The following is a 25,301-nucleotide window of genomic DNA, read 5'->3' on the forward strand; positions in this document are numbered from 1 at the left end:
GGGAAATAAATCCAAAGGGGTGATTCTTATTAGTGGTTGCCATGATACACAAGGGAAAAGAGGTTATCACTTACCAGTTCCCAGAAAGTCACAAGGCATCCTTCCTCGAGAGATGGAGTCAAGGGGGTGGCCAGGGCCCGGAGCCGTGGGATCGCAGCGAAGTGGAAAAGAAATACAGGAAAATTAGTGGAAAAATTAGTGGAGAGAAGAAATGAGGGTGAGTGACCCAAGGGAGAGTCACTCAGGATGAGTAGAGAGCTAGTATACAATTGTACCAATCGTAATTGTAGATGCATAGTAAACAAATGGGGAAATCTCCCCTACTCCTTTTGGAAGTAGTACCGGGTCGATGGACCCTGTACCCAGTTTGGTTTCGGTCCCGCCACACAGTGAGAGGACCGGAAGCAAACAAGGCGAATGACTGCCACAACTGGCCTCCGCCAAACCCTGCAATATATTTATAAATGTTCATGGCACATACTAATAGCACATTAAGGAAGTCCCAAGATTCAAATTGGTGAATTAGTAGAGGAAGTGCAGTGGAGAGTCAACTTTTCATTATTATTGGTTGAGGAATGACTCAGTATTGGGGTATACCCACAAAGTTGACCTCCAATTTAACCAAGGGAGTTTTATAACTGTGAAAAAATAAAATTGTTATTTAGAAAATTCTTAAACGGATTCAACTTTGATCCCGCCCACGGATCAACATAGAGAGTAAAATGGTGACAATTGTCACAAAGGTAGGTTTATGAAGCAGAAAGGTATCCATCATTCTCAAGGGGGTTTAGCTTTCAGCTTAGCCTTGCTTCTAGTTGAGCGCCAGATTGGTGAGAGGGGGCACTTGGGTGACCTGTCTGGAGGAGTACGAGGCTGTGATGGACGCGGGGAATCCTTGTGTTCCACGGAGATCAAGCCCAGCCTCTTCAACATCGCTTCGCCCTCCTGAAAGGTGGAAAATGAGTGTTTCTTGCGCTGGTAGGTGAATGCCAGGCGGAAAGGAAAGGCCCAGTGGTATTTAATGCCATTTGTTATAAGAGGCTGTAGTAGCGGTTTGAGTGCCCTGCGTTTTTGGACAGTAGCGGGAGAGATATCTGCAAAGATTTGGATAGGGTGTTCACGGAGGTGAAGATCCGTTATTTCTCTGGCCTTGAACATCACCTGTTCTTTAACTGAATAATAATGCGGCTTCACAATGATGTCACGTGGCAAACCATCAGTGCGGGGCTCAGCCAAAGCCCTGTGAGCCCTATCCAGCTCTAATTTATGGGAAGGGAGATCTGGTAATAAGTGAGAGATCAGTTCTTTGCTCACCGCCATTGAGTCCGCGAAGGACTCAGGGATCCCACGTATTCTAAAATTGTAACGGCGTGAGCGATTTTCCAAATCGTCAATTTTATTAAGGGCTTCTTCCAGACGTTGTTGTACAACTTCAATGCAGTCAGTATTTTGGTTGGTTCTGGCGATGGTCTCATCTAGTTTGGACTCTATGGTCCCTATGCGAGTTCCCAGCTCCTGGAATTCATTCTTCAGATCAGCTGTAATGCGTTTAGTCGCTTTCTCTAGCCCCTGGTCTAGCAATGCAGAAAAGCGTGCTATTATGGTTGGGTCCCCTGGGTAATCTAGTGGTGAGGCATTAGAGAGGCAGGGTGTGGGGGGAGGACTGTCTTCCATATTTCCCTGACTGAGCATTGCCTCACAAAAGGCTTTGTCTATTTCAGAGCTCTGGGAAGAGAATAAATCTCCTGCAGGTGATGGTATAGTATGGTGAGTGGAGTAATCAGCCTGCTCACCTGTCCCAGCTGTTAATAGGGCTCCTCCAGGCTGGATGTGTGGGGGATCCTGTGTGATCCGTTGTGCACGCTGTGTCGGCGGCGGTGCCGGCGCCATCTTGGCCGTCTGAGCGCCCTCCAGGGATTTCCTCCTGTTGCCTCTTTAAGGTAGAATAGCGTTTTTTGGGGGGTTTATATCGGCTCCCAATCGTGTCGGGAGTCGGACCGGGTCTGTGGCGAGTGCGGGCGGGACCGCTGTGAGCAGGGATCGGCGGAGTTATGCCAGCGTGGAGCGGAGCTGCAGATTCAAGCGTCCGCCATCTCCAGCCGCGCGCATGCGCCCCTAGCATGTCTTGGTTTTGGTCACCCTTTCCAGTTCTCATGCAGGGCAAAGTAAAAGATCCACTTCATTTTCCTCACCTTCACCTTTCACCTTGCTTTTATGACCTTCTGTTCAGCTAATGAGAGCAATGTGAAATACCCAGCACTTCTGAGTATGGGTGAGCATGCCGCTCACTCTAAACTGATGCTGCAGCCTGGTGATGGGCCCCACCACTTGGGGTCAAGGAAGGGGCACATAACAGTGTGTGAGCGTCGACAAGACTGAAGGTTACGTGCAAATGGTGTTTTTTCTGAGGCAGTTCTCACCCAGGTTGCTCTAAGTATTTTAAGTCCATCTTTAGCCAAAACTTTTTTTCTTTACATAGTGTGTGGACTATGGTCTTTTTTATTGTACTTTGTGACCTCATTGGTATTTTATACTCCCTTCCTGTATGATCACCAAGACAGGAAGTAAAGAGAAATACCACCAAAGAGACTCAAGGAGCACTTAAGATTCAGACATCAAAATCAAGCTATGAAAATCTATTAATATAATGCTGACTTGATATAGAGCCAACAGTTTGTGCAGTACTTTGCGATTATAAAGAGACAGTACAGCTAAAATACAATTCAGTACAAGAGGGTTAGGAGGGCAAGTGTTATGTAGGAGCCACTGGTGAAAAGGGATCCCCCACCCTGCACAGCCAGGCACACTGAATTTCCACAGGCACACTTGAGACAGGAAACAGTCCAGCAACTTTGGAATGGGATAATTATGGCATGCCCACTTGACTGGAACAAAACTTCTTCAGGGACACTTCAACTATATACACAGTCCATATACACTCCTTTCCTTCCTCCTGCACAATCTTTCTTACAGATCCTCAGTGTGTCACCCTAAGGAAAAGTTGGTAGCAATGGTCTTTTACAGGCAGGGGCCGCGGGCCTCTATACTTGAGAAAGATTGGGTGACACCACAAGCACCTTCACTGCACTTCCTTCCGTGGTCATTGAGCCCAGCACTTCCTCTTCAGGCCCTACCAGCCTACCTGGCGGCAGCAGTCCTTTTCTCTAGCCCTCCTGGCTAATCTCCCACAGTCCTCCCAGACTGACTTTCCAGCCATCCCAGGCTGCCACTCATTAGCCCAGCCAGCTGACTTCTCCTGGAGACCTCCTGGATGTGCTCGCTGGCTCCTGATGTCCTCACTCTTGCTCCCATTCCTCTGGACAGTACACCTCTGTGTGTTGTAAGAGGATCCCTCCATCACCCGAGCCTCAGGCCCGAGGTCACCCCCCCAGACTAGGGGGTTACCCTCATGGGCTACCATGGGTATTTAAGGGGTGCCCTCCCCCTGCCAGCCTATTTGGCTGGAGATTGGCTGGGGCCCTCATCAGTACTCCAGGCAGCTCCTTCTAATCTTCTTCCCATTCTTCTGGAAGCTTCTCCAAGGTTTCACAAGTAGGGGAGGTACCAGAGGTGTAGCCTGATGAGTCATTTAGCTTCCCTGAGTCACTAACCCTAACCCAGATTCAGCCCAGCCTGGCTCTCAGCCAAGCTAACCATTTACCTACACTACAAAACTATCTACAACATTAGGACACTTACCTGTCCTGGAGTCCAGCGATGTCGGCACCGCAGCCTTTCGGCTTCGCGGCCGGGTCCCTACTGTGCATGCGCTCTGCGCTTTCTCACTGGCCCGGCAGAAGAGGAGGGGGGCTGAGCTGCTGACGTACTTCGCCGCTGCTTGGTCTCCTGGAAGTGGGGACAGGGTACCTGTAAGGGCCCTTTCACACTGGGGCGGTTTGCAGGCGCTATTGCGCTAATAATAGCGCCTGCAAACCGACCCGAAAGTGCCGCTGCTTTGTCTCCAGTGTGAAAGCCCTGAGGGGTTATACATTGGAGCGGTGCGCTGGCAGGACGGTAAAAAAAGTCCTGCCAGCAGCATCTTCGGAGCGGTGAAGGAGCGGAGTACATACCGCTCTTCACCGCTCCTGCCCATTGAAATCAATGGGACAGCGCGGCGCTTTGCGGTGGTTTTTAACCATTTCTCGTCCGCTAGCGGGGGGTAAAACCGCCCCTGCTAGTGGCCGCATAGCGACGGTAAAGCACCGCTTACCTAAATGACTGGTACACGCTCCCCCCCCCCCCCCCCCCAGAAAGGTGCAAAATGTGTTATGGGAAGAATAAGTTAAGCAGAAGTTCCACTTTTGGGTGGAACTCCGCTTTAGGATAACAGTTGTTTTCTTGGGGACAAACTAGACTTTCTTTTAGGAAAATTGTCTTGCAAAATGTTATTTGCTATGTAATCTATAGACAAAAAGACGTAAAAGGCTTTTCTTTTTCTATTTTGACCAGCGTTAATTTAAAAAAAAAAAAGTTTTACTGTAAATAAAATAGTATACATTTTATTCTGTAATTTTTCCTTAATTGATACTAAAATTATACTGTATCTCTGGTACAAAGCATGGCATAGTTAGTTGCACATTTTAAAAACAGGATTTTTTTATGTGACACTGAAAAAAAGCCAAAGCACTTGTAAAAGAAAAAAATACTTAAATTATAATAAGAGATTAAATAGGAATACATTTTATTAAAAAATATTTTTTATTACTTATAAGGTTTCTTATAAGGTGTAACTTTTGATCTACATATAACTGATGTTATATGTAGATCAAACGTTACGCCTTTGATCTACATATGAATGAAGTTGTACTTACAATGTAACAATACATGGGGTTAATTTACTGACACTGGAGAGTGCAAAATCTGGTGCAGCTCTCAAGAGAAACCAATAAGCTTCCAGGTTTTATTGTCAAAGCTTAATTGAACAAGCTGAAGTGCTTCTTTGTAATACATAGCATTAGGGATGCACTGATATATCGGTCGCTGAAAATTATCGTCTGAAAATAGGGTTATCGGCGTTTTGACGATAATAAAAAAAAAAAGTGTCAGTAATGGAATGCTTCATCCTATTGACTTCAATGCAAAATCTCGTCCCATTGACTTCAATGCAAAAACACCCCCTATTGTCTTCAATGCAAACTTGCGTCCCATTGACTGCAATGCAAACACTCTCCTTATTGCCTGCAATGCAAAATCGCGTCCCTTTGACTTTAATGCAAAAACGCATCCCATCGACTTCAATCCCAAATCACGTCCATTGACATCAATGCAAAATCGCATCCCTTTGACTTCAAAAACGCCAGTAACATTAAATTGCATATTTTTATTTCTTTTTTTTTAAACTGTCCTTTTCGGTTTTGGTTTTCGGCCAAGTGCATCCTGAAATTTCGGTTTCGGCACCAGAATTTTCATTTTTTTGTACCACTACTTAGCATTTCCCAACTGTCAAAATGTAATTGCCTGTTATAGCAGTGAGGGAACGGCGATGGGGAAAGTAGCTGAACATATGAGATACACCCCAGAAACTGAAGTAGTGAAGCTTTACCTTGGTCAACAAAACTTTCTCTCAGAATCGGAGCATCAAGGATAGCCAATCACAAAGCAGTGAGCAAGACTGAATGAAACCATACTGCGGATGGTGTGCACTGTGATCATTTTTAGTGTAATTCCACCATTTATATAATTTTCAGTAATAAATTCTGTACAAATTTAGCATAACATTACTTCCTTTTTTTTGTTTTTTTTTTTATGTATCCCTTTGCCACTCAAACATGGACTTTCTCATACTCACCTTGTTCTCTGTGGGTGGAAGAATAAGGTTAAAAGAAATGTTCATCATTATTTAAAGAACATTTTTTAATCCTTAAAAGAGATCAGCTTGCCTAAATAATCTTGGCTTTTAAAATTCTTATTTTTGTGTGCAGTTTGTAATTACCTATAATATGTTCATAGACATCAGCTGTATGTGCTCAGTACATATGTAGGGTCTGAATTCTGCTTTATAGTGCTATGCAGTGGTTGTGCTTTACCATACTGCCCAACTTTTTGAGATAGGAACGAGGGACACCTATTAGCAAAACTATGTAGGCATAGGACTATGTAGGCATAGGACCCCTTAAAGGAGCATTATACAAAAAAACACTACTATTCCTGTATAATGGCCTTTGAAATATACAAATGCAGCAATTTAGAAATTGAATGAAAACTGTGCACTCCCAGTGTATCTAATGTTTTACTGTATTTTAGGGGTGCAACGGATCGTCGCCGATCCGTGATCCGAACGGGTCAACCTGCACGGATCGGCACACCACCCGATCCGCGGAGCGCTCCGCTGCCTCTGCCATAGGAAAGGCAGCGGCTTCGGCCTAGCTCCGGAGCGGCGGCCATCTTGGTACACCCGGCGGCGGCCGCTGTCTCGCCAGGAAGTGACGTTTCGTCACCGCCATCTTGCTATACCCCACACTCCTGCACAGTAATGATAGAGTGAGAAGGGGGCAAGCGGACATTTTGTTACACCCACCGGAGTTTTAGATTTCACAGGTATTTTCAACACAAGACGGAGCTTATCTACATTCAGTTAAATGTGACAATCAGAGGTGTTCTGTCACATTAGCAACCATGTAAAGTCAGCAGGTTTGCTGCTGCTTTTAAAATTTAACATCTAAACAGTCCGTCGGATTTACAAATACTGTATTTAAGCATATAATCTCCGGTTTGTGCTGAAAATACCTGTGAAATCTAAAACTCTGGTGGGTGTAACAAGATTTGTCTTGTTTTTTTTTTTTGTTTTTTCTTTTGTTTTGCTGATCCGAAAAATTATCCGATCCGTGACTCTGATCCGAGGAACGATCCAATCCGTGAGTCTTTTGATCCGTTGCACCGCTAGTATTTTAGTAGTTAAGCGGTTTTCCTTGGCTAATTTCCCATGAGTCAAATGCAGTACTTGTCATGAGGTATAGAGGGCTGCCCCCCCCCCCACCCCCCAGGCTCAATATAATTTTCAATATATATATATAAAGGAAGAGAGAACATTCAGAGACTTTTGACAAACTAGAAGAAATGGTGATCTGAGATCTATTCTATAGGATTGGCTCGAGACTTCAGAAAAGAAAGAGACTGGGGAGTTATTTCAAGAACAGGAATTACTGCTATTATTCCTTTACAATTCGATACTCCCAATACAGGCTGTTAGGGTCCAGGGACTGCACAAGTACCAAAGGGCTACATATGGTCCTTTGGGATGCAGTTGTGCATCGGAGAGCTAGAGGGGCCAATCTACAAACCTCTACATTCTACGAAAATTTGAAATGTGTAAAAAATGTGAAAACCCCAATTGCATAAAGGGGTAATAAACCTGTGACATGAAAAATTAACAAAACCTATCCTTCTAAAGCCTGTACTTGCCTCAATCCAAAGCACTGAGTGTGATTTCTGTCTTCTGCCTTGTTCCTCTGCTATCTGTTAGGGTCCTTTCACACTGGGGCGGGTTGCAGGCGCTATTGCGCTAATAATAGTGCCTGCAAACCGACCCGAAAGTGGCGCTGCTTTAATTCCAGTGCGGTGCGCTGGCAGGACGGGAAAAAGTCCTGCCAGCAGCATCTTCGGAGCGGTGAAGGAGCGGAGTGTATACCGCTCCTTCACCGCTCCTGCCCATTGAAATCAATGGGACGGCGCGGCTATACCGCCAGCAAAGCCCTGTCTCGGCCGCTAGCAGGGGGGTAAAACCGCCCCGCCAGCGGCCGCATACCGACGGTAAAGCGCCGCTTACAATAGCGGCGCTTTACCGCCGACAACACCCCCACCCCAGTGTGAAAGGACCCTTAGAGTGGTTACTGACAGGTTGTGTAGACTCTATTGCCCCATACACACAGTCGGATTTTCCGATGGAAAATATGTGATAGGACCTTGTTGTCGGAAATTCCGATCGTGTATACACAAATCTGACGCACAAAGTGCCATGCATGCTCAGAATAAATTAAGAGATGAAAGCTATTGGCTACTGCCCCGTTTATAGTCCCGACGTACGTGTTTTACGTCACCGCGTTCAGAACGATCGGATTTTCCGACAACTTTGTGTGACCGTGTGTATGCAAGACAAGTTTGAGCCAACATCCGTCGGAAAAAAATCCTAGGATTTTGTTGTCGGAATGTCCGATCAATGTCCGACCGTGTGTACAGGGCATAAGTGTGATCATGGGGAGGAAGAAGAGGAGTTCCAGCAGGCATACAGTGATTGACAGCCTCAGCTGTGCATGTTTCCCTATGAGATTGTTTAGGAGGGGTGTGTCCATCCCTTTCACTTTCTTTCTGAGCTGTGCAGTGTGTGACATCAGATCCTGGCTTACTGCTTCTGGTAGCTCAGAGGTGCTATATAAAATGCGTGTTTTAGGAGGCTATAGAGAAAAGAATAAAGATAAACAGGTACAACTTACGTAGGAGGATTTGTTTAATCTTTGTGTCACCTAAGGCCAGTCACTTCACTGGCTATATGAACGGTTCACAACCACTTTAAGGTAAAAACTGCAATATTAACTCAAAATGCATCCAATGAAAATGCATTTTGTCCTTGTCCTTTATATGAGACATCGATATCCCCATTAATTGTTGTATATTGTTATGGATGTAATTTTGCTGTGTTCCATTGCAGATGTTTTCTGCTGCTTCACCAAGGTCAGTGCTATTAACTGGCATCAAGAATGTTGATGAAGAAGAAGATGATGTTCAAGATTTAATTCAGATCCACTTCCAGAAAGAGAGCAATGGCGGCGGTGAGGTGGAAAGCACTGAGTTTTGCCAGGATAAGAGAAAAACACTCATATTCGAGGAGGATTTAAAATAAGGTGTACATTCTCTCCCTATTTCCTATTACATAAAGCTGCCATGCCAAAATTTAAAGCACAGCAGTTACTTTGGAATTGCGTTTGCTGTCTGGTGACTGTTATGAATCATATTTAATAAAGATTTCCAGCTTTGAATCATTTTTTCAGTTATTTTATGTGACTGCTAGAGCTGTAATATCAAGCATCTGGAAGAATTTGGAATTGCACTTCTATATTAAAGCTCCACACACTGGTGGAATCCAGTAGTGCAGCTCTTATTGTCAGACACAATACGTGTTACAGGGAAAGTTTTTTTTATCCATCCTGGCACTATAAATAGTAGCAGGCCTGGACTCCTAATGACGCGTGGTGGGAGGAAAGTACCTCTGTTATTTTATGGGCTCTTTCATACAGTGCAGTTTCTAATTCTGTATTTGCTGCGCTTTAATCTCAATTGATTAACCCCTTCCAGTCCAGTCCTAGCGTCCTTGTAAGTGGGTCTTTACAACTAGAGAGTGGCTGTTATGGTGGTCACATGATCGGGAGCCCGCCTCGCCAGCTCCTGATTATGACTGGAGACCAAGAGTTGCCTATGACAGCTCAATCTTTGTGCTGGGAGTGTGCAATGAGCACGTTTTCAGCACAGAGGTCAATGCCATCCATGGACACACATGTGGGTTTTCAAGCCAACCCTCTTTGCTGTTGCATACGCGGGTGGCAAGATGTTAACATAAATTTCCCTTTTTGCATGGCCTGAGAAAAGACCCTCAGCCCACTTTAAAGCTGAACTCCAGGAATTCAGCAACTTTGTAAAAACTGCGGGCATACCACAAGCTACGTCCAGTGAGGACCATGCCACCGCATGGACTTATCCCTTTAATTTACATCTGACAGGTTTATTGTGCTGCTGGAGCTCCAACGCTGAACGCTCTGCTCTCAGTTCCTTCAAATGTCGCTGCATCTGTTATACCCCTCCCCTCTTCTTGCCCAATTACAGAAGATTTTGTATTAATTAAACTCATTCCCAAAATACAAAGGCTTCTTTAAATGGGCAGCAGAGGGTAGGAGTGGGCATAGCTGCTCTGTGTGCATCTCTCCTCTCTGAACTCCAGGAGTGCAATAAACCTCTCGGTTATATAAGTCCAGAAAGTGGCATGCACCTTGTTGGACATAAAGAGGAGCTCCAGGCTCCCTGATAGTTCCGTCCACCCATTTAAAAATTTAAAGTCAGCAGCTACAAATACTGCACAAGTGTGAGTCTCGCTGCAACTTGTGATTGGTCCCGTAGTCTTCTGGGACCTGTGATGTGTCCCAGAAGACTGCGAGGGAAGGAGAAGGGGGCGAAGTGGGAGCAGGTACCTCCCCTCCCACAAAGTGCCAAATGTGGCAGTGGAGGGGGAGAAGGTGCAAACAAGCGGAACTTCCCCTTTTGAGTGGAGCTCCACTTTAACTCAGTGTACCTTCACTTTTTAGAAAGTGGCTGAATTCCTAGAATTCAGCTTTAATATAAAACTTTCCAAATTTCTTCAGCAGGTATGCTTGATATTACAGCCCTTGCAGTCAGTTATATCTTTCTATAAGCATGTTATGGCAATTGTACTCCTAGCAATGTAAATGGCACATAAATGCCAGGGGTATTAGCCCCCTTTCTGTGTTTCATGGGGCACATAAAATAACCTTAAAGCAATATTCCAAATAGGCATTAAACAAGAACAACCAATAGACCATTAAAAGATAAAATATACAAATCAGCTTTTGGGCTACTGTATTCACATTCAATAATATATAAATGTGAAGGTGATGCATGGTTATAACCCTCCAATACTTAATTCAAAATGATAAAAAAAAAGTTTTACCTTTTGTTCGACTTTAAAGTGGAGTTCCACCCAAAAGTGAAAGCTCCACTTATCTGCCACCTCCCCCAGAGCCCCCCCCCCCCTCCAGTGCCACATTTGCCATCTTTCGCCATCTTACCTGTTTTTGACAGGTACCTGTCACCCACTTCTAGGAGACTGCGCTGCGGTGACCCTCGGCCCCCCTCCTCCTTCCTCCACCAGCGGGCCAGTTAACGCTTTGCACATGCTCAGTAGGGAACCCTTACCACGAATGGCAGTGGCAGCACCCGACAGTCAATCAGAAGGTGAAGATTCTACTGCTGTATGTAAACGAATGATTAAAAGTTGAGTGACTAATAAAATGTATTTCAATGCTTCTTTTGTGTACCTCACTTTATAAAAAGAAATCTCCACTAACAACGCATTGTTTTAGCTGGGAAAGGTGAGGAATGTGTCTTGTAACTTTTTTCCATAGCCAATTTTCATTATTATTATACAGGATTTATGTAGCGCCAACAGTTTGCGCAGCACTTTACAATATACAAGGGAGACAATACAATAACATACAAGAGGGTTAAAGTGGTTGTAAACTCTCAAAAACAAAAACAAAAAAACAAAAAAAAAAAAACAACCTACAAGACAAAGGCATAATGAGCTAGTATGCATCGCATACTAGTTCATTATGAAAAACTTACCTTGGATGGAAGCTGTTGCAGCAGTCCCCGTACACCGCCGTGACTGGTGACATGTCTCCCAGAGTTATTTCCGGGTTCATGTGATCTGGCGCTGTGATTGGCCAGTGACGCGATGACGTCACGCCCGCGCATGTGTGCAGGAACCGCCGGTCACGGCACAGCTCCTGAAGAAAAACGACACGAGCGGGCCGTTTCTTCAGTGCGCATGTGCCAATGACGACGACACATGCGGATACTATGAATATCTCCTAAGTTTAAGAGATATTCTTGGTACCTACAGGTAAGCCTTATTATACCATTTCCCCCTGATGTAGATGCGTAATCCCTGTATCGATACGCACCGGGGAGGGGTCAGGATGGTACGGCAGGCATCTTGTGCACTGAGGAGAACGCCCGCATCATCCCGATACCACCATTGGTATACACCAGTATAGGCTTACTATAGAGCGGTGCACTGATGCACCTAATCTGTGTGAGTACCCCTGAAGGGGATCTTTTTTGCTTTATTTAATAAACGGTTTAAACTGTACTTGCACTATCGAGTTTTTCCTGTTTCATATCCCGGTTGGTGTATTCTGAGGAATCCAGGAGCCCAATACCATCATAGAGCACAGAGGCGGTTCATATGCGTGTTTTGACTTAGCTTAATCGCAAAGTCGCACGCTCCAAGGTAAGCATTTATTACCTAAGGGGGGCACCTGAGTGATGACACCTTAGCACCACTTGGATCACAGTTTTTGGATTACACAGACCTTTATCAATACTGGATTAGTGACGCAATTGGTCGCTACTTGCATGCACATGAGCACTTTGTTATATGATTTCAATCACTTACTTCAGCACGGTCATTATTGACCTATTTGGACACTGTATGAAAGCACAGAAACACTTTGATATATTGCTGCTTTTATATATTTATATATATATTTATATATATATATAATTTTATTTTTTGTCTTGTAATACACAGTTATGCACTTAACTATATTCATAATATGATATATGTGTATTAACATTTATTAATTCACGGCCTCATTATTTAATTTGAGATCAATTATTTACTGTGCACTTCTTATACATGCCTTTTAGCGCAGCGTATATATATATATATTTATAAGCCTTATTATAGGCTTACCTGTAGGTAAAAGTGGTAGTACAGGGTTTACAACCACTTTAAGAGGGCCCTGCCCTTTTAAAACAAAAACTCACTGTTTTGTTTTAAAAAAGGTGATAAGATGTGAATGATACAGACAATGCCATTTTTGCATACATATTGATGAACTTTTGAAACATCCTGTGTTTTGGAATCTTTTCACAGACACTAGGAAATGTTTTATGAAACAAAATAGAGGAATGAAATTCTTCTAAAGAGAGACCTGATAATGCTGTGTAAACTTATAGCTGCCCACTAGAGGCCCCCATAGTACAAAAAATAAAAGATGAACATTCTGTCCTACATCAAAATAAAATAAATATAAGCGGAGGTATTTTTTAATGACAAAATATGTAATGGTTAATAATAACCATCATCATTGTGAATAATATGCTGTTAATTGATATTTGTTTCTCTGTTTGTCATATGCACGCACACATCTATCCAATTTAAATTCAAGGTAAAAACTGTTGTACATATACAGTATCTCACAAAAGTGAGTACACTCCTCACATTTTTGTAAATATTTTATTATATCTTTTCATGTGACTGAAGAAATGATACTTTTCTACAATGTAAAGTAGTGAGTGTACAGCTTGTATAACAGTGTAAATTTGCTGTCCCCTCAAAATAACTCAACACACAGCCATTAATGTCTAAACCGCTGGCAACAAAAGTGAGTACACCCCTAAGTGAAAATGTCCAAATTGGGCCCAATTAGCCATTTTTCCTCCCCGGTGTCATGCGACTCGTTAGTGATACAAGGTGTTAGATTCAACTTTTAAACAAGTTGCTTAAGTTTATATTGCTTTGCCAAATTATTGCTTCTATAAGAAAGATGACACGGAGTCAGGTATGTCTGTATCACAGTTCTCAGCATAAAGGACTGCTGCCTTTTTACTCTTTCAAAGGCCTTTTATAGGCAATTATACAAGCAGTAATCTTATCGGCATTACCAAATGAGGTTAAGGTACAAAGAGTTTCTCATCAGCGAACATGTAATGATTATTCAGCAGTTCCAAATTCCATCTAGATACAGATTGATACGTACACAGAAGAGAAAAGCACAAACAATTTAAATAGAACAATTGATACGTACATAGGTAAGAAAGGAGCACAAACAATTTAAATAGAACAATTGATACGTACACAGGTAAGAAAGGAGCACAAACAATTTAAATAGAACAATTGATACGTACACAATTACAGTGGAACTCTAAGTCATTATTTCAACCCTATCAATTTCCTCCTTTGACATCATCCTCTCCCTCCCCCTGGGTCCTCATGAATAAGTTCTAGTCAGTTTTTCCCCAGAGTCCTTTCCCTGACCGCGAGTTGTCAGAGGGGTAGAACCCATCCCCCTAGGTATTACCAACATCTTAAAATTCAAGAAGAGGAGTTTTATAGGAGTAGGGTGATGTCAATACACATTTATCGGTATGCCCTGTCTATTCTCCTAATTTTCCTATTTATTTTCCTGTATACACATATATTTGTGATTGTAAGTGATATTAATATTAGAATAATAATTACCATTGGACTTAACAACCAGTGAAAGGTATTGGTTGCTGTAGAAGACATTCCACTAAATATATCCCACCAATGTGGTGCAGTATCCTGTTGTATCTGTGAGGAAAGATGTACTAGTCTACCTTTGTCAATAATCATTTGCTACTTTAGGATCATCTATAGCCCATTCGAAAGTTGTTGTTTCCTCTACTTCAAGTACATTAATACCAGGAGTCCATGCATATATTTGTAAAACAACAATCTTTAACAAAAAATATGTAAGTAGATATTTCATCATGTTGTTTTCTCGGGTTGTTTCTTGCAATGTGATGTGTGTATCCAGGTAGGTTTTCCTTCCAGCTTTACTGAGGTGGCTGTGGTCAAGAGTACTTGGTAAGGACCTTCAAACCTTGGCTCCAATGTCTTTCTGGTGTGTTTCTTTACATATACATAATCCCCTGGTAGCAGCGTATGTGTACCTGTTATTGAATTAGGGTCTGGAAGAGAAGAATACACACTTTTGTGGATGTTAGTTAGACGTTGTTGTAATTGTATCACATATGCAGTCAAACTATCACATTGCAATTGCATACTCTGTGGAAAGTATAAACCTAATCTAGGTGCATTCCCAAAAAGTATTTCGTATGGGGATAATCCTGTTTTTCCTGTTGGAGTGTACCTTATAGAGAATAAAGCCAGAGGCAGGCATTCTGGCCAAGGCTTGTTTAACTCTTGCATGGCTTTTTGTATTTTTAACTTTATTGTCCCATTTACTCTCTCCACTGATCCTGAACTCTGTGGGTGGTAAGGGGTGTGAAAACTTTGTTGAACCCCTAACATGGTCATCACATTCTGCATGATTTCTCCTGTAAAGTGTGTCCCCCTATCTGATTCTATGGTTTCAGGAAGACCAAACCTAGGTATTAACTCAGTGATCAGTTTCTTGGCTGTGGCTTTAGCTGTAGCCGATTTTACTGGATAACTTTCGGGCCAACCTGAGAATAAATCGATACACACGAGGACAAATTCAAAGGGGCCGCTCTTAGGCATTTGTATGTAATCAATTTGCAGTCTCTGGAAGGGGTATTGGGCCCGGACCTGGTGTTTACGTGGGGTTTTTACTCTCTGTCCTGGGTTATTCAGGAGACAGATTTGGCAGGCTGCACAGTAGTTTCTTGCAGTGCTACTGAATCCAGGGGCGAGCCATCCTTGGTTCACAATCCTATACATGGAATTGGAACTGACGTGTGTGGGTAGGTGAACTGCCGCTGCCATTTCTGGGTACAGAGAGGCAGGCAGGCATATTTTGCCTCCTTCCCTCCATACATTGTCAAGGTCTGGTGCTGCTCCCATTCTGACCCACTTATCTTTCTCACTCTCCCCTGCTTGCTCCTGTAATTTACTCAGCTGCTGCCATATTGGTTCTGGGATACTCACCTCTACCGCTGCTAAGGTCTCAGGGCTTCCTTCCCCTAGAGCTGCCTGTTTTGCAGTCAAATCTGCAAATGCATTTCCTTTTGCCTCAATTGTTTTTGCGCTCGTGTGTGCCGCTATCTTCATGATGGCCACTCGTTTAACCTTTTGAAGATTGTTCAGGACTCTCTTAATCCCTTCTCCATGTTTTACAGGTGTACCTGCTGCTGTCAGATAACCTCTAGCCCTCCATATGTGGCCATAATCGTGCGCTACACCATAAGCGTAGGCAGAGTCAGTGTAAATATTCCCTTCTCGTTCTTTTAAGTATTCTAGGGCTTGTTCTAAAGCTTTTAATTCTGCTTCCTGTGCTGACATGTGGGCTGGTAAGGCCTGTGCTTCAATTACCTGCGTATCAGTCACTACAGCATACCCTGTGTGATATTTACCCTTGTCATCAGCAAACCTACTGCCATCTATGTACAAAGTGTGCTCAGCATTTAAAATCGGTGTATCTGTAACATGTGGGAATCCCATTGTCTCCTGTTCCATGAGCTGAAAACAATCATGCTGATCTACTTCTTTAAACAAAAGAGTGTCAGTGTCCTCATTTCTTTTCTCACTAGTACTATTAGTACTACCATTCCCCCTTGCCAAATCTGGTGACTGAAGAGGCAAAAAGGTGGCCAAATTTAAGGTTGTACAGCGCTGAAAAGTAACATTTGGAGGTAAGAGTAAAGTACACTGTAACCTTAATTGCCTAGCCATTGAAATGTGTTTGGGCTGTACCTGAGACAAGATTGCATGTATGTCATGTGTGGTATGCACTACGACTGGATTGTCTAGAACAATCTCTGATGACTTATCTATGATAATTGACACTGCAGCTACCGCCCATACACAGGACGGTGAACCTCTAGATACTGGATCTAATGCTGCTGAAAAGTAAGCGACTGGTCTTTGTTTTACATGTGCCTGTGTCAGAACACCTGTGGCATGTCCAGTGATCTCAGCAATGTACAGATTAAATATCTTGGTGTAATCTGGTATACCAATAGCCGGGGCAGAAATCAACAACTTTTTCAAAGTGATAAACGACTCATAAGCTACTTCTGTAAGCATATACGGTACAATTTTCAAACAATCGTATAATGGCTGCATCAAAGCGCTAGCATGTGGTATCCACTGTCTACAATATGACACGATACCTAAAAACATACGCAATTGTTTGAAATTCCGTGGGGGTAACATTCCCTTTATCACTTGAACCCTCTCCTCAGTGAGATGTCTCGTACCCTGTGATATACAATGTCCCAAAAAGATAACTTTTTCCTGACACACTTGTAACTTTTTTTTATTAACCTTGCAACCTTTTTCTGCCAAAAATCGCAACAAATTAAGGGTGGTGGCCAAACAAGTTTCCTTCTCAGGGCAGCATAACAATAAATCATCCACATATTGTAACAATACACAGGAATCTGGTGGTACCCATTCTCCCAACACCGTTTGCAATGCTTGCGAATACAAGGTAGGTGAATGCGCCATACCCTGAGGTAGGCGTGTCCAGGTTAGTTGCCGATTTTTGATTGAAAATGCGAACCAAAGTTGGCATTCTTCAGCAAGCGGGACGGAAAAGAAAGCATTCGCTAAATCTATAACCGTAAAGTACATACTGGTTGATGGTATTTGTGACAGTAATGTATGTGGATTGGGTACTAAAGGTGTCATCGGGGCTAGTATTTTGTTGACCGCTCTAAGGTCTTGGACCATTCTATACTTAACCGGACTACCGGCTACTGATTTCTTTTTAACCGGGTACAAGGGAGTGTTTGCCGGTGATTTTACCTCTTTTAGAACTCCACTTTTTAAGAAGGATTGGACCTGCATTTCTATGGCCGTCTCTTGGGGTGCACTAAGTGGATACTGCTTTTGTTGGGGAAGCACTGCTCCTGGAATCAGCTGTAGGGTAACCGGAGGTATGGGCAAAAGTCCAACATCAGCTGGATGTTTCTCCCATAGTTCTCCTGGAAGGGACGATAAAATCTGATCTAAGTCTGAAGGAGGTGGGCCGGACAATTCCGATTCCTCCTCTAGGTATTGTATCAGGTTACACATCTCCATGTGTTCTTGATTATCCCCTATAGCTAAGGTGACAGTGCCATCTGGGTGATAGGTAATGTTAGCTCCTATTTTCTGCAAAATGTCAGCTCCTAACAAATTAGTGGGGGCTCCTCTGGATACCAGAAAGCGTGAAAGGAACATGTGTTTCCTACTTTAACTTTCAGAGGTTTTGTAAGCGGGGCGTCGGCTAAAATGCCATCATATCCAGTTATTAGTAAAGTGTCAGGTGATTTTTGGCCAGGGAGTAGTTCAGAGTCAGAAAGTAACGAGCGTGAAGCTCCTGTATCGACTAAACAAGAGATTTTCTTATTACCAACCGTTATATTTGTCTTAAGCATTGTTGTTTTGGATTTTTCTAAAACCGGGGTGAGTCATGCTCGTGGACCATCTCCCTGCTGCCTGATATGACTATTTTTGTTGTCCCTGGGCTGGTTCCTTCTCTGATTAACTGGAGAATCAACACCTTCCTCTCCTTCATCCCTTATTCTTTTCCTACAGTTGCGTCTGATGTGACCAATCTTGTTACAGTAGTGACAGGTAAGGGGTTTGCGAAAGGAACCTCTACCTTGTTCTTGGGGACCCCCGAGTGCGTTGATAGCATGAGATTTCCTCCCTTTGGTTTCTGCTAAGTCCGCCTCTATGCCTTGCGCTTTTTGTAACAACGTCCCTCTATCTCTAGTTGCCCTCCACTCTGGTGTGCAGGCTTTCAGTCTCTCACTTATCTGTGGAATTAATCCCTCCATAAATTGTCTATTGAAGGCTCGGATTGTGACTGGCAGGGCCAAGTCCAATCCCTCATCTGCCATCATACTTTCCATAGATAAGTAAAATTCCGATACAGTCTGTCCTGGCATTTGCTTCATGGGTGATATGGACCCCCTCTCCTGTTGTTTTGCCTGACAAAAAGCTTCTAATCTAGGAATAAAAGGGGCCCTTGAGTCTATATGTCTGACATGTCCTGCCTCCAGGTTGCCCTCCCCATCAACTTGTCCTGCAGGTCTGTGTGGACCTATTTCTGTCATAAACTGGTTAAACAGGGTCAGAGTCATTTTGTGTCTGCATAGATCCTCCCCATCCTGCCAGGTCGCTTCATGTGTATTCATTAACTGTGTCACAAATCTACAAAAAGCAGCTGGCTTTGCTACCGGGTCTGGGGCGCTCTGTATTAATGCCATAAGGGTGTCTGCCGACCATGGTGCCCAAGTCCTTATTTGCATTCTACGAGTGACAGTAGGTGGGGCATTTGGATGGGCTGCTTGTCCAAATTCTGGATTGTTTACCTGAACAATGCGTGTATCAGTGCGTACGGGAGCTACAGTTTCTGGATGAGGTTTTTGTGCCCCACAATGCACACATTCTACTGCCCATTCTGGGTTTTGTGCTCCACAATCCTGACAAACCCATCCTCTCCCCTCAAGTACCGGATATATCTTGTGTGGTTTGCGTTCTACGTCAGTGTATGGGGGTGGGATGGCTGAGCTGGGAGCCTCGACATTTTTTGTTCTTCTATCTTTCATATCCCAACCATCACAATCTGGATTATACTTCCACCCCTCTTCTTTCGCTCTATTTGAGACCTTAATTAAGCATTGAACCTGACGCATCCATTGCTTCTCTAACACCTCTCCTTGTCTGTCCCTTTTTATTTCACTCCATACATCCGGGTCTAAGCCCGCTGCTCCTTTCACCTTAAATTTACGAAGGACATCCTTTAAGTCCTGTGCTTCGGTTTTCCCATAAATGTTCTTAATTATCTGTGGCACCGTATAGTGCGCCACAATTCCCTGATGGGGTTTTGTGTTCCTCTGGCCCATTCTAACAGTCCTGCCTAGGTAGCGTGTGGGACACTTAGTGTACAATATAATGCGGCTACAACATATACAAGAATGAATAATTACTTTATATGCTAGCCCAATAACAAACCAGCTAAGTTACACTAGTTCCTCGTTGCCTTCCTCCTAGGGTGCTAGAATACTAGAAACCCTGAATGAGATTTCTGAAATCGAATTACTTTATATGCTAGCCCAATAACAAATAATTACTTTATATGCTAGCCCAATAACAAACCAGAATGCGGCTACAACATATACAAAAATGCGGCTACAACATATACAAGCATTCCTTTAAGTGACCAGGTATCCGACTAGATCTCCGGACTTTTGGAGATCTTATTCCCTCCCCGTATCTGGGAATCCCTCTCATACACTCTTATCCCTGCTTTATGGAGCAGACAGGGCTTATACTCTCAACCCGTCTATGGTTTATGAGTTAGATGTGAGGTTAAGCATAAGCGTCAGACCCCCAAGCTCACAAGCCCTCAAGTTCCCAATCATGTGAGGTAAGGCGCATTCCATTGCTTAGTTCGGCAATCCCCTTCTAACTCATACCATCCTTGACAAGGCTCATTCACTTTCTCAACAAGACAGACACAGACAACAAAACAAACAAATAATTCCAGCAATATAAACTAAAATATGCAGTAATTCTAGACTCACCACTACAGAGGCTGGTGTTTTAAAACCAGGAGAACCGTAACTGACAGAACGGATAGGCACAAATCAGGGGAGCACAGAATATAAGAAAAATAAAGCTTTTTCTTACCTGGCCAGGTTTTTTGATCTGTGGTTCCCGGAATGCCTGTCCTTTCGTTCCGTCAGCGTAGCTCAGCCACCTCTTGTAGCAACTTGGTGGGTCCCTGTTCTTCGGGCGCCAAAATGTTAGATTCAACTTTTAAACAAGTTGCTTAAGTTTATATTGCTTTGCCAAATTATTGCTTCTATAAGAAAGATGACACGGAGTCAGGTATGTCTGTATCACAGTTCTCAGCATAAAGGACTGCTGCCTTTTTACTCTTTCAAAGGCCTTTTATAGGCAATTATACAAGCAGTAATCTTATCGGCATTACCAAATGAGGTTAAGGTACAAAGAGTTTCTCATCAGCGAACATGTAATGATTATTCAGCAGTTCCAAATTCCATCTAGATACAGATTGATACGTACACAGAAGAGAAAAGCACAAACAATTTAAATAGAACAATTGATACGTACACAGGTAAGAAAGGAGCACAAACAATTTAAATAGAACAATTGATACGTACACAATTACAGTGGAACTCTAAGTTATTATTTCAACCCTATCAAAGGTCTCAGGTATGAAGGGGGAGCAGGTGTGTTAAATTTGGTGTTATCGCTCTCACTCTCTCGTATTGGTCACTGGAAGTCAACGTGGCACCTCATGGCAAAGAACTCTCTGAGGATTTGAAAAAAAGAATTGTTGCTCTACATAAAGATGGCCTATGCTATAAGAAGATTGCCAAGACCCTGAAACTGAGCTGCAACACGGTGGCCAAGACCATACAGCGGTTTAACAGGACAGGTTCCACTCAGAACAGGCCTCGCCATGGTCAACCAAAGAAGTTGAGTGCATGTGCTCAGTATCATATCCAGAGGTTGTCTTTGAGAAATAGACGTATGAGTGCTTCCAGCATTGCTGCAGAGGTTGAAGGGGTGGGGGGTCAGCCTGTCAATGCTCAGATCATACGCCGCACACTGCATCAAATTGGTCTGCATGGCTGTCCTCCCAGAAGGAAGCCTCTTCTAAAGATGATGCACAAGAAAGTCTGCAGTTTGCTGAAGACAAGCAGACTAAGGACATGGATTACTGGAACCATGTACTGTGGTCTGATGAGACCAGGATAAATGTATTTGGTTCAGATGGTGCAAGCGTGTGTGGCAGCAACCAGGGGAGGAGTACAAAGACAAGTGTATCTTGCCTACAGTCAAGCATGGTGGTGGGAGTGTCATGGTCTGGAACTGCATGAGTGCTGCCGGCACTGGGGAGCTACAGTTCATTGAGGGAACCATGAATGCCAACATGTACTGTGACATATTGAAGCCGAGCATGATTCCCTCCCTTCGGAGACTGGGCCGCAGGGCAGTATTCCATCATGATAATGACCCCAAACACACCTCCAAGACGACCACTGCCTTGCTAAAGAAGCTGAGGGTAAAGGTGATGGACGGGCCAAGCATGTCTCCAGACCTAAACCCTATTGAGCATCTGTGGGGCATCCTCAAATAGAAGGTGGAGGAGCGCAAGGTCTCTAACATCCACCAGCTCCGTGATGTCATGGAGGAGTGGAAGAGGACTCCAGTGGCAACCTGTGAAGCTCTGGTGAACTCCATGCCCAAGAGGGTTAAGGCAGTGCTGGAAAATAATGGTGGCCACACAAAATATTGATACTTTGGGCCCAATTTGAACGTTTTCACTTAGGGGTGTGCTCACTTTTGTTGCCAGCGGTTTAGACATTAATGGCTGTGTGTTTAATTATTTGAGGGCACAGCAAATTTACACTGTTATACAAGCTGTACACTCACTACTTTACATTGTAGCAAAGTGTCATTTCTTCAGTGTTGTCACATGAAAAGATATAATAAAATATTTACAAAAATGTGAGGGGTGTACTCACTTTTGTGAGATACTGTATGTAAGGATTAAACAATTTAGAACAAGCGTAAATAATGAAAATTAGTCTATCGGTATATAGGGTCAGGGAGATGTGGGCTGGCATCTGGGGAGATGAACTGGGTAACTGCACAGAGGGCCACTCTGATTGGGCTTCAGCTAGACTTGTGACCTTTATATTTTTAAGGATTTTCTATCCATGTCCTTTTATGCAGAGTGGTAGTGGATGCTTGGGGCTGGAAGTTACTGTATTTTAACACGGTACAAATTAAAGTAGGAAGAAAATTGTGGTTCCAAGGCATTGGTGGTTCAGTGGTGTTCTTGAATTTTTACAAGATTCCCCAGGCAGACCTTAAGCTGAAGTGTAATATATATGCATATAATGACTTCCATTGCCCCTCCGTCCCCTTGATCACCATGCATTAATATTTTTTAAAACAAATAATTTTGCTTTTAAGAAATATCTGTCTTGAAACCCAGTGACATCACCACTAAGTCTGTCTGCTGGTCTATGCTTCAAGTTTGTTGGAAGTGGTCTACAGTCAAAGGACCTAAGATTGTCCTTCAAGAGCTTTATATGAAAGAACTCATCCCAGCCATCCCTTTAGATACTTGTTTTTAACATTTCTTCAGTTGCTTCCCGAAATCTGGCCTAGGCCAAAATGATGTCATATATCCCAGGAATCTTCGTGGGCATTTTTTCTTTCAACTGGAGGAAGGGAGGAGGTGTTTACTCAGCTAAGCACATCCTTCTGCCTGCATGCTGGAGCTAGGGGCAGGTGGATTTAAGAAAGTAAATGCTACATGAACATACCTCCCAACATTTTGAGATGGGAATGAGGGACACCTACTACCAAACGTATGTAGGCATAGGACACGCCCCCTGCCACACCCTCTTAAAAGGAGAATTAATCAAATAAAAAAAAAAAGGTTAAATCCACAAGGGCTTTTTTTACCAATACTATTACTTTATACTGGCTGTTAAAATTTACAAATGCAGTCATTTAGAATTTTAAAAAAAGGTTTAGCACTGGGAAACACTTTTTGAGAGATAAAAAGTGCATTTTATATACAGTTGTATGGATCAGACCAAAATGAGGGACAAATGAGGAGGAAAGAGGGACAGAGGGACATTGCTCCAAATGAGAGACAGTCCCTCAAAATCAGGGACAGTTGGGAGCTATGCATGAATCATCTGCTCCTACACAAGATGACTGTGGCTAACAATAGCCATAGCAAACGGGTGTTTTCAAAGAGATTTCTCAACAAAATGAAGCATGGAGACATGGATGGATGGGGGAGTTTGAATATTAACTACTGACTTTGAATAATCAAAATGATCAAAATAGAATTTTTCAGTTTGTGGTGCTCAGATACGATTTAGTTCAACTTTAAGTAAGAAATAATCACATCCCAAATATAGAGGTTAACAAAAAGGGTTAGATACCAATTTTTCCCATTAGAGGGCACCAAATCCCTACTTGTCAACTTACAATCAGCACACAAAACTTCATGAAACCTACAGATGAAAGGGCAGATCCATGAACTGAACATGTTAGGCTGAGCCCAACACTGCTTAGACATAGATCCCAACTATCCCTGATTTGGAACAAAGTCCCTCTGTCCCTCTTTCCTCATCTGTCCCTCATTTTAGTCTGATCTATATGATTGTATATAAAATGCAGTATTTATTTCTCAAAAAGTTTTTTTCTGTTTGTTTTTTCAGTATAACACTAAATGTAATTGGACAAAATATCCATCATCCACAACTGATTTGTGATTAATGGGAATGGCCAGACACATACCTCCCAACTTTTTGAGATTGGAATAAGGGACACCTATTAGCAAACATATGTAGGCATAGGACACGCCCCCTTAGGGGGAATATATACAAAAAAAATTGTTAAACCCACAAGGGCTTTTTTTCTGCCACTACTATTCCTTTATATTGGCTTTTGACATTTACAAATGCAGCAATTTAGAAATTGGAGGAAAGGTTTAGCACTGGGAAACACTTTTTGAAAGATAAAAAGTGCATTTTATATACAACTATATAGATCAGACCAAAATGAGGGACAAATGAGGAGGAAAGAGGGACAGAGGGACATTGCTCCAAATCAGGGACAGTCCCTAGAAATCAGGGACAGTTGGGAGCTATGGAAGAAGAAGGAGAAAAATATTACAGCGCACACATGCAAAAAAACATTCACCTCCAGCAAGGCTAGTTTAAAAACACCTAAACATTCTCAAAAAGACATTTTCAAAAATATGGGGATTTGGTCACACCATATTGCTATATGGTGCTAAGCCCACTTACTGCGACAAAGTACCCCATGATTAGTGGGTCCTACACTATCCATAGATTTGGGAGATCCTGCTTCTCTGAACCATGAGAGCTACACTCTTCTAAATGGGAGAATCTTGAGGTCTTCACCCATGACACAAGAGGACACTAATGAGGGGCACTGATGAGGGAGTGGGGTGCTCCTCACCCAAAGGATTTGGTCAGAATCCATACAATACACAAACAAGATATTTGGGGGGCACACCTTCTCATTAAAGCTGGTGCAGCCATAAGACCATACAATAGAAGAAAAAATATTACAGCGCACACATGGAGCTATGCACACAGTTTAGTTTAGTGTAATAGGTGTTGCCCCAGCATTTTCATATACGGAGAATGGAAATGTTTCAGAGGTGGGTGTGTAGCAGTAAAGTGTCCTGTTTTCTAAGCTGGGATTCTCATTCACATGGGCCTACCGATCTGTACACATGTGCAAAGGGCTGTCTGCAGCCGCCCGGGATGCCCAGGTGATCAGTGTAAGGGTTTGTAGGCAGCATGTGAAATCCATGACAGGCGACACAAACCTCCACACACATCCCAGAATGCATGAATGGGGACACGGCGGGTTTATTTACTAAAGCTAGAGAGTGCAAAATGAGTCACAATTCTGCATAGAAATCAATCAGCATCCAGGTTTTATTGCCAAAGTTTAAAGTGAATGTAAACCCGAATTTTTTTTTTTTTGATGTCATAATGTAGAGTATTAGATTTCCTATCATTTGAGCCCAGTCTTGCCACAAAGCTCTAAGCAATCCTCTTTTATTGTTCAGTGAGATAAAACTTGACAAACAGAGAAAAACTTTGTCAAATCCTCCCCCTTGCTGTGAGTGACAGGTGATTTACATCTCGTGCACTAACCTAAGACATGCATTATTTTTTAATTCCCTCCCCCACTCCTTTCTTCAGCAGCTCTGCAAGGATTGGCTGTTCCACACCTCACCATGATTTGG

The 25,301-nt window shown here is 43.0% G+C and overlaps 1 protein-coding gene across 2 annotated transcripts in view; it reads left to right on the plus strand.

Annotated features, from left to right (window-relative positions):
* NMI (N-myc and STAT interactor) overlaps positions 1-11,028 on the plus strand; it is a 40,309-nt gene extending 29,281 nt beyond the window's left edge. For both annotated transcript variants that reach the window (XM_073634200.1, XM_073634201.1), the window contains one exon: positions 8,645-11,028. In XM_073634200.1, coding sequence (XP_073490301.1) covers positions 8,645-8,836 — 192 coding nt within the window. In that variant the 3' untranslated portion in view covers positions 8,837-11,028. The remainder of the gene's footprint in view (positions 1-8,644) is intronic.
* The last annotated feature ends 14,273 nt before the right edge of the window (positions 11,029-25,301 follow it).

Source organism: Aquarana catesbeiana, linkage group LG06 (genome assembly GCF_042186555.1).
Source record: "Aquarana catesbeiana isolate 2022-GZ linkage group LG06, ASM4218655v1, whole genome shotgun sequence".
Lineage (NCBI taxonomy): Eukaryota > Metazoa > Chordata > Amphibia > Anura > Ranidae > Aquarana > Aquarana catesbeiana.